This window comes from Epinephelus lanceolatus, chromosome 19 (genome assembly GCF_041903045.1).
Source record: "Epinephelus lanceolatus isolate andai-2023 chromosome 19, ASM4190304v1, whole genome shotgun sequence".
Classification (NCBI taxonomy): Eukaryota; Metazoa; Chordata; class Actinopteri; order Perciformes; family Serranidae; genus Epinephelus; species Epinephelus lanceolatus.
Genome location: NC_135752.1, coordinates 12,623,180 through 12,635,331, shown reverse-complemented (window position 1 = coordinate 12,635,331; position 12,152 = coordinate 12,623,180). Strand labels below are relative to the sequence as shown.

The 12,152-nt window shown below is 41.0% G+C and overlaps 1 protein-coding gene across 1 annotated transcript in view; it reads right to left on the bottom strand.

Moving 5' to 3' along the window:
• LOC117270189 (carboxyl-terminal PDZ ligand of neuronal nitric oxide synthase protein) overlaps window positions 1–8,786 on the bottom strand; it is an 82,225-nt gene extending 73,439 nt beyond the window's left edge. Inside the window, exons 1-2 of the mRNA XM_033647704.2 lie at window positions 8,254–8,786; window positions 6,386–6,457 (exon numbers count right to left, since the gene is read on the bottom strand). Of these exons, the coding sequence (XP_033503595.1) occupies window positions 6,386–6,457; window positions 8,254–8,358 (177 nt within the window). The 5' untranslated portion in view covers window positions 8,359–8,786. The remainder of the gene's footprint in view (window positions 1–6,385; window positions 6,458–8,253) is intronic.
• Between the last annotated feature and the right edge of the window lie 3,366 nt (window positions 8,787–12,152).

The following is a 12,152-nucleotide window of genomic DNA, read 5'->3' as shown; positions in this document are numbered from 1 at the left end:
AAACAAAGGGTAACGGCACCCTTTCAAAGCTGAAATCACGTCTAATCCAGTACACATATAGGTCACCCACTATGCTCTTGTACATCTGCCATTAAGCTAGCGTGAATAAAAAGTGAAAACAATGCCCCCCGATATGTGTCATGCCTCCCTAAATACTGCACATCCCACATTCACACATGTGAGTGCACACAGAACAACAGCCGTCCAACCGCCCCCACTTTGCTATAGATCTGTAAACCCCCCTCCCCAGAGTTAAGCTGTGCTCTCATTTCTCCCCTGGCTTTCTGGGACATGCAGGGTGTCTTATTGTTATGCAAAAATGTGATTCACTGATATTTTGCAATTGTTTATGTTGGGTCCTGACGCTGGTTCAATTTTCTAAATGGTTGTGTCGTCTGATCTGTGTCTAACGTTGGTTCCACCATAGTTTTGTAGTGAAATGCCTCATTTCACATTCATGCATAGTCATATCATGTTATCACTAATCTGTGCGTGTTATGTGTGCACTGCAGCCTTTAGGCATGGGGAAGCATTTGCTATGGCTCGCTGCCAACATCTGACCATAAAGAATGAAGGGAAAGAAACAGAGGAAGGATAGATGGAGGAAGAGAAATTTGGATATTTCTCTGGTGGAAGTTATTTATTTGATGGCTGATGGCAAATGAGTTAACTGCTGCCACAGTGTCGTATTGAGTGAGTGACAGGTGGTCACATGAGCACAGAGAAGAGAAACAAAGTGGTTAATAGGAAACATGCCTGAGTCTTGCTTGATAATTTGGCAGTAAAAAACAGTTTCTCTTGACAAATCCTTGCACCCAGGCCGCAACTGAAAGATGAAATGCCAATACTTATTCAACACAATGTAACTGTCACTGCTTCTCAAAATCTAAAAGTCAAAATCTAAAAAGTCTAAATCTGAAGCACAGAGACAAGTAAAACAAAGGTAAGACAAAGTAAAACAAAGGCAGAGTGAGATTTTCTGTTGCACTCTGACAGGTCCGTAGTGCGTGTTTCCCCACTACATCCTTTTTGACAACCAAACATCTGCTCCTGACTGAGTCATGACAGTTCACCATGCTCACACACACAGGCTCAATGGACCCATACTGAAATGGAGGAACCAAAAAAACACATTAGGTTTGCTTCTGTCTCGCACGGCAGACAGAGACCCTCTCATGAGATGTTCCAGACAGACACAGGGACAAATGCAGAAAGAAAGGGAGCCATGTCATTTTCTAGCGAGACTCTTGGCAGTCTGAGGAAGGCGGCTGCATCCTGACGGACATGCGAGGGAGGCTTAAAATCCCATTAGAGCCGATCAAAATTCAAAGGGAAGCATGCATAGCCTGCCCTCAGCCTAAAATCTATTCCTGTCAGCACTGAGTAGATAGCAGAGATGGGCTAAATTGAGACAGTCTATTTTGGTAGGAGGAGAGTGAGGGGATGGAAAGAAAACAGCAGTGGATGGAGGGTAGGGTAGGGGTGGGGGGTGAGTAAGAGAGAGGGGAATGACAGAAACATAAGACAGGGGTGAGGAGGAGAGAATAGCCTTAAACTTGTTTCCTTTGTGAAGAGACAGCGGCCTCCTGTAAATAGTGCATGCTTGTTTCCCAAGGAAGTTCCAGTATATACACACGTCCTTTTCTGAGGCAGTGAGCTGTGGACGACTACACCAAACCTCTCCATGTGGGCTGCAGCAACGGCAGCCATTGTCATTCAGCCTCGTTAATCAATTGCGGAGGCTGTTAGAATGCAAGGGGTCTCGCTATTATGGAGCACTGGAGCTCTCTCTCTCACACACACACACTCACACATTCATAAATACAAACGCGTGTGTGAATGCACTTGCACACTGCTCTGGGGCGGGATGGTTTCTGTGCCACTGGTCAAACTGAATGAAACAAATTCTTATAAACCAACACAGTGGGACCAGTCAGCCATAATGGGAGAAGGTTTAACAAAACACAACTCTGAAAAGATCCACAGGATACAAAATTGTGTCTTTTCACTTCCTCGCTGTGGGAATGGCAGGTGTGTATGAGGACTTGACTCAACTAGCACAGCTCCTCTGCTCTGTCAAACCCAGATTCTCTGTTTGCTCAGAGACGATCAGGCTGTGTTGTCTGCTCTCCCCCTCGCTCTCTCTCCTCTCATGTTTGCTCCTGTTTTCTCACATCGACTGAGACGAAAGAGATTAGCCGAGGGAGATGAAACGACTACGGCTCTGCCAGCCACCATGCAAGCCCTCTCAGTTCCGGGACTTCCTCTCAAGTCTTTCTCCTCACTGCCATCAGTTCATTCCTCACTCTCTTTAATCACACTCTACTCCTCTGCACAGTCCCTCAGCTAAAGGGTTGCGCTTTTAAATTAAAGACAAGTCCCTTGCTTTTGTGAAAAGAGTTGAGGAGAAAGTCAGCAAGGCCAGTCAATATTCAGTTACACAAAGCTAATTACATTTGACTTGGCAACCGACCCTAAACGCACACGCACGCCCCCTGAAATGCTCATGTGTTTGCATTCAGTCAGTGTAGGCACAGTGTGAGAGGGTTCACCGAAAAAAGAAGCAGTTGGCACGAAAATACAATCTTTACTTCCCCATGTGTTTGAAACCAGGGACCACACACACACACACACACACACACACAATGTGCACTGGCAATTCCATAGGACATTGACTGTTTTTTAAAAGGAGACTATTTAACTAATGAAAGAAGAAAAAACTCAAGCTCCCCCTTATAAATAAAAACTTTAAATCATTAGCAGTAAAACACATGCTCGGCTCACTAACTTTCAATGCACAGAGGTTTTACTGCTACAGCCTCACTCTGTCTGGTGTGACCGGTAGCCTATGATGCCTTTGTTAGCTAGCTTCAGTTAGAAAACTTTAGATATATTTTGTTGCTGTGTAGCTAGCATTACTGAGACAGTTTGCTGAGATGAAGATTTTAATGTTGTTGTTTTTTTTACCATAATGTTACGTGTTGGACTTTTTTGGCCGAGTGCAGTCCACTTACTGGAGTATTGTCATCACAGTTAGGTTGCCAGGCAACCTGTAGAGATGGGTCAAAAATGTAGATTTTTCCACATCTGTTTTTGTTCAGTCTTTATGCTAAGCTAAGCTAACCATCTCCTGGCTGTAGCTTCATATTAAAGGAATGCTTCACCTGCAAAATGACTATTTGTACTTTATCCACCACGTGTTACCTTGAATTCATAAGGATAACTGTTCTTCTCACATGCCTCAATGATGAACGGAAAATCCAAAAAATGGAAACATTCTTAATGAATTTTAAACCCAGTTTCAGACCAATGATTAACGACGAGATGAAGATGCAGCGGTGTGAACTGGTTGGTCTGAGCTCGACTCAAGCCGGCTGATCGTGTCACCAGCAACTCAGCTGGTCAAATGGACGGGGGGAAGGTTTTAGTATGTAAAGAACATCACCTGTTTCTACAGCCAGTCTGCTTGTAGTGAAGTCTGCTGGTCAAGTATAAACGACCGCCGATGGCGTGTTTGCTTGCTGCAGCAGGTGCTCTGTTTCTGTCCTCATGGTGTGTCAGTGTCAGACTGGGGGTGTGGGGGTGGGTCACTGCTGCTCGCTGTAAGTGTTTATTGCCCTCCACACGCATTCTCATTCACTGATAACTTGGCGTTATATTATTGTGGTGTATCTATTAGGAATACAGTCCATCTGATGCTTATTTTATGTTTTTTGCCATAGCCAGTATCTCACTATCACTATTCCTCATTCATATTTTAAGATGCTACAAATTACATTCAGCCACAAAATAAGGCTGAAAAGCTGGAAATCAGAACGGAGGCACAGAGAGTTGTTGCATAGAGATGATACACCATCCCATCTAGTTGCATTGGTGTAAACCGCCGGGTTTTTAGAACATCTCAGAACGGCGCATTGCGAGCAGTTGTCTGTTTCAACTCGTCTTGTTGCGAATCTTTGGTCTGAACTGGGCTTATGATTTAAAACCTGTCAGTACAAAAGTCTCATGAACGGCCGAGGAGCATGCCTGGGCACACCTCAGCGCAGCTCATACACACACGCATGCTCAGGCATACATTGTATCGTTGAAGCTAAAATGCATGTGTAGAACTGAGCGTTTGATTGGATAAATAACACTTGGCACAAACTGTGTGAGAGTTTGTAAATGGTGTTTTGCTGTTGTTAAACGCTGACCCCCACGACTTCAGTTCATGAAGAATGTTTGCCTTTTTTGGATTCTTCGTTCAGAATGGAGGAATGCAAGAAAAGTTCCCTTCATTTTCAGATGAACCATTGTTTCTAACATTTACAGAGAGGTATCAATCTACTCATCTAATTCTCAGCAAGAACACAAATAGGCATATTTCCTAAAATGATAAACTATCCCTTTGAACAAAGTACATCCCTTTTGACCCTCAGGCCACCAGAACACCATATTGATGTTAATTAGAGCAACTGACTCAAAAGAAATCTTGCAAAATTAAGGGGATTTTATTTTCCCATTATCTTGCAATGACCACTTGTGGCCACAGTGGCCACTGTTCAGTGAAAGTCATATAGTCTTGCTTTTAAGCTTCAACTACAGAGATGTCATGACATGAGTAAAATCTAAGCTGAAGTCATCCAGTGGTCAGTGTACTAATACAAGTCTAAAATAGTTACATCTCTGTAGTCACTGTCAGCTGCGATCGCATTAAACACACGACACATTAATAAATGAGAGCTTGTTTCTTTATTGACCAGTCTTTCCCATCAGGTAGACTCTGCTGTTTTCATTAGTCACACAGCAGCTTCATTCATTAGTCATTCAGAAACAAAGATATTCTATACAAAAGGCTGAGAGTTACGACCTAAATACACTAACTCATTCATTATTGATTCAAGGCTTTCTATGGACCACAAGGGAACGAATTATACACAAACCCAACACGTATGCATCCACACACTCGGACATAAATAAGCACTAATGATGCACTGTGTATGTGTGCGCGTGTCTTTAAATAGTAACATCACAGAAGTATATGCTGAAAGAGTTCTGCATTTGACACAAAAACTAGGTTATGTATTTCTTTTCAGAGAGAACATCTTTTTCTTGTAGCAATCAAAAGCATCTTCCCCGCCTGCCTGTACCTGCATGGCTGCTGTGTTACGTTCTGCCTCAGCCTGCGGTGTATCACCCAGATGATCATGTTTACTTTACAACCTTATTGATTTGTCAGTTTGGGAATCGCAGGAAGTAACAGGCACTATCTGCAGACTCAGCCCATTCACACAGACACACAGACTCATAAACAGTCTGGCTCTGTCTCTGTTCCATAGACCTACTTTTGTAGATGGGTTTAGTTTGCCTAAAATATCTCTTTTTAACAGCGGGCTTCCTCTGATTTTACACACACACACACACACACACACACACACAGTTTCACACTTGAAGCAGCACAGCAGCCACCTACAAACCCAATCTTTTCCGCTAGAGGGGCCAAAACAAAGTATTGGAAATGAACATGGGAGGATTCCACCAAAATAAGTTTAAATGTTATGCCTAAAACTCATGCATTTTTCAGAGGATAAATGCACATTAGGGCTTTTTGGTAGCTCAAAAAAAAGAAAAAAAAAAAGAAATCACACCTTTACTTCCTGCATATTCACTCAGCTACAGCTAAGAGCCTTGTCATGTCTGAACCAAGTGAGTACAGTGAGTCAGACTTAAATTACAGAACCACCCCTGCTCTCTGATAGAGCTCTGTGCTAACGGCTTGGAGAAAAATGCCGGCCCACTGGGACAATTAGAGGGAAAAAATGACTACAAGATCCCCACAGTGACACCACTGATAGCTTTGTAGAAAAAAAAGCCTCTATATGATATGATAGTGTGAATGAAAGAGGTGACAGAGAGAAAAAATAACCTTCTAAGTGCAAAAAAATGTGAAGCTCAACATAATGCAATGATATCAAGCCACAGTCTGACTTAAAGCAAAGGCAGTGATAACATGCCCACACACACTGTGTCCTTGAACTTTCACAAACGTATCTAGAAAGGGCAACGCACTATTCAGCACAAGAAGTCATTCCAGCTCTCTCTTATTGCTTTTCCTTTCTGCAGAGTTCATCCCCACATTGCTTTCAGGAGTCGTGATCTGTCGTCCGGCCAGTGCGTGCGTCACTACACTCTCAGTACAAATCTCATCTGACAGATGCACACTCTTTATACTGAGTGTGTTACTGCGTTATTGTAAAGATAGTTTCTGTCCTCCATTATGGAGCAATCACTACAGGACTGATGATGAATGTGTGTGTGTGTATGTGAGTGTGTGTGCGTGTATGTGTGTGCACGCATGTGTGTGCTTTTGCTCTTAAAGACACATGACATGATGTTTTCATCTTACCCTGATTCTCCTCATGGCTGCCACGATCTCCATCCGACTGTTAGGCCTGGGCACGTCCAGACTCCCCACATACTGTAAAGAAGAGCATGAAAGTCAATGATGTTATCTCACATACTACAGCTGCACGGTTAACTCCAACAGCTCCCAAAGTGGAATCCAGAGCAGCAAAATTAGTTATCATTTATAAGATTATTTTTTTTTAGTTTGTTAAAGGCAAAAACTGCCTACACACAGTCTACAACGTAGACCTAGTGCTACTCTGTTTAAGACAAAATGTGTTTAATGTGCCATACAAAGGACTGTCTCTGTCTTCTTAACAAGCTCTTTGTGTCTTTCCTATATTCAAATTTGTGGCTGTGTAATTAATCAAGCTGCTCTGGGGACCATGTTGTTTTTGTTGTTATTATTTTGACTATTGTAAATAGTTGGAAGGCGTAAAATGAGTGAGTAATGTGAACATCAATCCACTGTTAACTTCGTAAAGGAGAAGGATTTTTGTTCATCTGTATTTTTTATTTAACTATTGTTATTTACATGTATTCATTCAGAAGATGGATGTGTTTAGTGTGTGTTCTTGATGCCATTTGCCATCAGATTTTAAGCACTGAGAACTGTCATGGATGCATTATGTGACTGTTTTGAAACACTCAGTGAGATAAAGAAATATTAAGAAAGAAGGACAGACTAACTGAGCGAAGAATGCTACTTGAAAAGGGACTGGTCGTTATTTATGAGAGGGCAGGGGGTGGTGCAAAAAGAGGGAGGCATGTCAAATATTTTTCAAGCACTTGGGAGGGACTTATATCTTTTATTTTGGCTAAGGGTGGGGGCATACAACTTTAAATGGCTGTATTTTGTATTCATTTTACTGCCATTTTTAAAGACAACATGTCTTCCAAAGGTATGTTTTCTTAAAGAATCTCAAAAAGTACACTATTTAGCATAAATTGTCGTTGGATTTTCAAATTTCTGATGGTCCTTCCTTGGACACATTATGTGTGAAGAACGTTTCCATCAGAAATCAAATCCAAATCTTAGTTTAAAATTATGGTATTTCATCAAAATCACTTGAGTCTAAATCTCATTTAAGTTTTGGCCAAAAATAAACCGTTTGCACAAACGAACCAGCATGCACCACAAGAGTGGGAAACCAGGCTTTTTTCACTTCCAGGATTTCATCTTCAACTTTAAACTTTCAAACATCAAAGCCTAATTTCTTAAAAAGATCTAATAACTTATTTATGGTGAAGGGAGAGTCATGCATTTTCCAAATGTGTAGCTTCAGGGAAGGTCAAAATGTAAAAAACAAACAAAAAACCAAGGTCACATCCCAGCCACTTCCCTCCTCTGATAAGTAAAGAACAGTCCCTAAGCAGTCTTAATATTACAAAAGATAAAAAACAGCCATGTGATTTAACTTTGGACCAGCAACACATCCATGTTTTAACCCTTTCTTTCACTGCGTTCTGTTTCCTGCCCTGCAGATCAGCTCAGACAGCCAAAAATAAAGTTAGGGATTGGTGTGTGTCTATGTGTGTGAGACCACTAAAAACTGTCAAGCTGCTTCCCTAAGAGGTTAATAATTTAATGACTTGGGAAAACCTGAAAATACACTCAGTTCAATTCACTTCCGAGCACCAAAAATAAGAACATCTACCTCAGTGTTTAAGGATTACACACATGCTACTGTTTCCCACCAGACATGCAGCATTGAATCACATGTGTGTGCAGAGTGCACTGCCATGCGTTCAAACTTCATGGTGGACCCTCACTGAAAGGGTCCAGTACACCTGCCACTCCGCTCCAACACAATAACTGTGACCTGACTGTGTGGTTAAACGGTGTCAAATTAACTATGATCATTTCACCTTGGCTTGGAAAGAAATCCCATGCTGGTACGCCTCCTCATTGTGCAGCGGCACCCTCGAGTCCGCCACATCGTCCACCAGGTTGTACCTGTTCCTCGCGGGCATCACGGGCTCCGACCGCCGACACACTAAACACTGTTTAACAACTAAACAGACAGATGTCGCCTTTGTTTGACACGCTACAGTCCCATGTGTGTGTGCTCGGCGCCAGGAGAGAGTTCCCAGTGGAGAAGCAGTCCATTGTTGTTGCTTTGAGCTCCAAAAAGGTCCCGTTCTCAAGAGGGACAGATTTGGGCGCCCCTTTCCCTGTGACAATACACCGAGACACACTTAAGGATTTCCTCCCATATATCCAACGCTTCTCCTAAATAACCAAAGCACAGCAACGTGGAGGGTGTCTGTTTCCAAAGCCACGGGGGGAATCCAGTGTAACAAGCGGTGTTTTCTCTCCGCAGGTGATGTTGCTCGCTGTGTGTGTTTTTTTTAATCCCGTCCTGTTGGTGGCAACGCTGCACCCGTCTCTCTCTCCCTGCCTCCACAACAAAGCACAAAGCGAGTCCCTCATTGGAGCAAAGTTCCCAGGCATGATGCAACCCGGAGCTGAGAGACAGGCAGCACACAAATTGGTTAGTCCTCCCCTCAGGAGATTAACATTTGATTCACTTATTCCTTGGAACCTGACGTGGATTTACTGTGTGTGTGTGTGTGTGTGGGGGGGGGGGGGGGGGGGCTTTCTGCAGAAAAATTCAAAGGATTTCAACATTTCAGTGTCTCATACTTTAAAATATCTTCAGTGGGACATTTACTCAAACACAGTGGTGGAATGTGACCAAGTGGGCTTCATCATATAGCTACAGTTTAGAGGTAGGCAGGGCCGTAGTCACCTTTTACAATTAAGGGGGACCATTTTCAGGTGGAAATTGCCCCCAAGAGAATTTTTTGGAAACTTAATAGCAAAACTAACCATTTTAGAGCATCTTGGAAAAAAAAAAAAAACCTGATATCAGGCCTTCTCAAAGTTTTGATAAATGAGTGCCATTTTAGGGAGTTGGGGTGGGCAATGTGGCCCTTAAATAATATTGTATTTCAGGGTGTTTTTGCGATAACGATATTATTGATGATATCACAAATCAGTAAAAAAAAAAAAAAGTATTATAAATGTAAGAAAATAGAATTGCAAACTAAGTGATAGTTTTGCCCTCAAATAAAAAACGAAACAAAAATGATCCCTCATTTCTTTAGTTTGTAAACAACAACAGTAACTCAGAGTGAGATTCAGATTCTGTATACAATATTAATGGTTCAGCTAAATAAAATTTACCACAAATTACACATTTAAACAGCTCCCAAATGCAAAAAAGTAAAAAAACAAAAAAAACAAAAGTACCCTGGGATCTATATGTATAAATCAACAGGCGATTTCCTTCTCTTTTAGTAAAAATCCTAAATAATTGAGTCGTTATTTTTTCCGCCTGGACATTTATGCTCTCCCATTCCTCTTCTCATCATTATGCTGTAACCTGTGACAGGCTGTTGTGCTGCAATAACTTTTGCACATTCACATGTATGTAGTTTTTTGTCGAGCCGCAGGTAGGTTTACATTAACAAAGGTTTATGACAAAATCACTTTACAACACTGATTCCACTTGTGCACACGGCAAGAGAGGAGAGGGAGAGAAGCTGTGCTGCTGCCAGAGGAGCCGCTGAATGAGTTCCCTCCGCAGGGACGGTAACTCACAGTTACTCGTTAAAAGAATCTGAGAAATCCGGGGCTGTTCTTAAAACATTCAGGACGCCACAGTTTATCCCACTCCTCTGAAGCTGCTCCTCTTCTTGGCACCACCATGCAGTCTGTAATAATTTCGCTTTCAGCCATGCGTTTTGTTGCCGTTGGTAACAGTATGACGTCAATACGTCAACAAGCTGAAATATCCCAATATGAATGTTTCATGTGATATTAAAAACTATACCAGTATTATCATGAACAAGATGATATGGGAAGCTGGACAGGAATGGTGCACTACTGTACGTATGACTTTTTTAAAATCACATTTTATGACCTCTTTATAACATACTAACATGAAATTGCCTCCACACTGAGAAACCATAACATTAAAATGCAGGATAATATAATATTTTGTAATAATATAACCCTTTGAAAGGAGCCATTCTGCATAACAAACACTTACTTTTGATACTTTAAGAAGATCTGATGCATTGTTATAGATTTAGCTACCCCAAGGTAGGCCTACATAAAGCAGTTCAAATGAACTCCATGTTGGCCAAACACAACATCAAACTTTACCGCTTACATGTTAAAGCATCAATGATAATTTGATGCTTTAAGCACCTGTTGTCAATACATGTGTATTTTTTTTAAACTTTTTCTAGTAGTTGAGTATTTATACACTGCAGCATTACTACTTCTGAGTAAGTTATTGTGATCTAGTACTTTTTCCTTCATTATCTCAAAGATATGATATTTAGTCAGGTCATATGGCATTCCCTGTATTAAACAACTTATTTTTCCTTTCCAGATCTAGGCTAAAAATTTTTCTTATTGCATCATGCATTGATTCTACTGCAGGCCATGAGCCTCGGGCTATTTTTCTTAATATAAAAGTCATCTTTCAAGTTGTATTTTGCTCTCCATAACTGCGTTACAGAATCAGCATGCTGCTGATCAGATGGCTAAGATTCACCACACAGACCTCATTTGGTTGTTTTCATTGTCCTTGGAGTTTCCCCCCACAGGAGCCCAATGAGCCTATTAGCAGATAAAAAGAGTTTCAGTCACTAAACAGCCTTTGTTACCTGCATGACAAATTGTTTTGGTGACCGCAAAATGACATCTCAATTTAGACAATAAATGGCTGTTTGCCATAAAGTAGAAATGATGGAGTGTTGATTCTCATAAAGCTTCCACCTCTTACCATGTTGTTGTCACAGTACTGCCATGCATGAGCAGGCCAATAATAACCCCACAAGTAGAGCACCACAGTTTCAATTCCCATTAAAAGACTAGTGGCAGTAGATGAAAAAAATTATATAATTAAATACTATTGGTTAAACACTTAATTAAAACTAAGACACATTACTGAAATGATGCAATGGCGCCCTCTGTTGATTCCTCACCATGACTAACAGTATCAGCTAAATGCCTTTTTACATGTTTTCAGATAGGTTTTAGGATTAATAGTGCATAATAAAGAAACGTCTCTGTTTTTAGTGGGTAACTTTACAGTTCAGATGCAGCAAATAGACTTACGTGGGTGAATTCTTGCAAATCAAATGAATTAAGATCAGTTTATATGAGAAAGAGGCAATTAAATCCCCACAGTCTGCACTCAGTGGCAAGATATTAACATTGAAAAATAGTATGGGTGAGAGAAGACGCCTCACAAGGGAGGGATAAATCTGACATAATGCAGTTTGAATTAAATCCCAAGAGGTAATGACCATTATCTTGATGATGTAATCACTTGAAATAACCTTTAACCTCAAGACATCCTATCCTCATGTCATGGCTGGTCTCACAGATAGACATTGGTTCAGCAGTGCTTACTGTGGTGTATGCAGTCTATTTGACTTGCGTGTAATGTAACATTACAACTAACAAACTAAAGCAATCCACATGAAAGAATATAAGTGAGTTGAGTGCCTCACAAACGGTGTGGTTTATTTACATGTTCATGTGGAAAAGGACATGTAGGAGGAAATTGTTTCTTAACTTGCATGTCTTTTTTATGCCACACTGTACCATCAGGAAAAATTGTTGAAAAGAAAAAGTCAAGTTAGATTGATTTCTAACTTTTTATCCCTAAAAGAATCAAGAAAAATATATTTATATTTTCATTAAAAAGAACAAACCCCCTTTTAACATCTAAATACTCTAAACA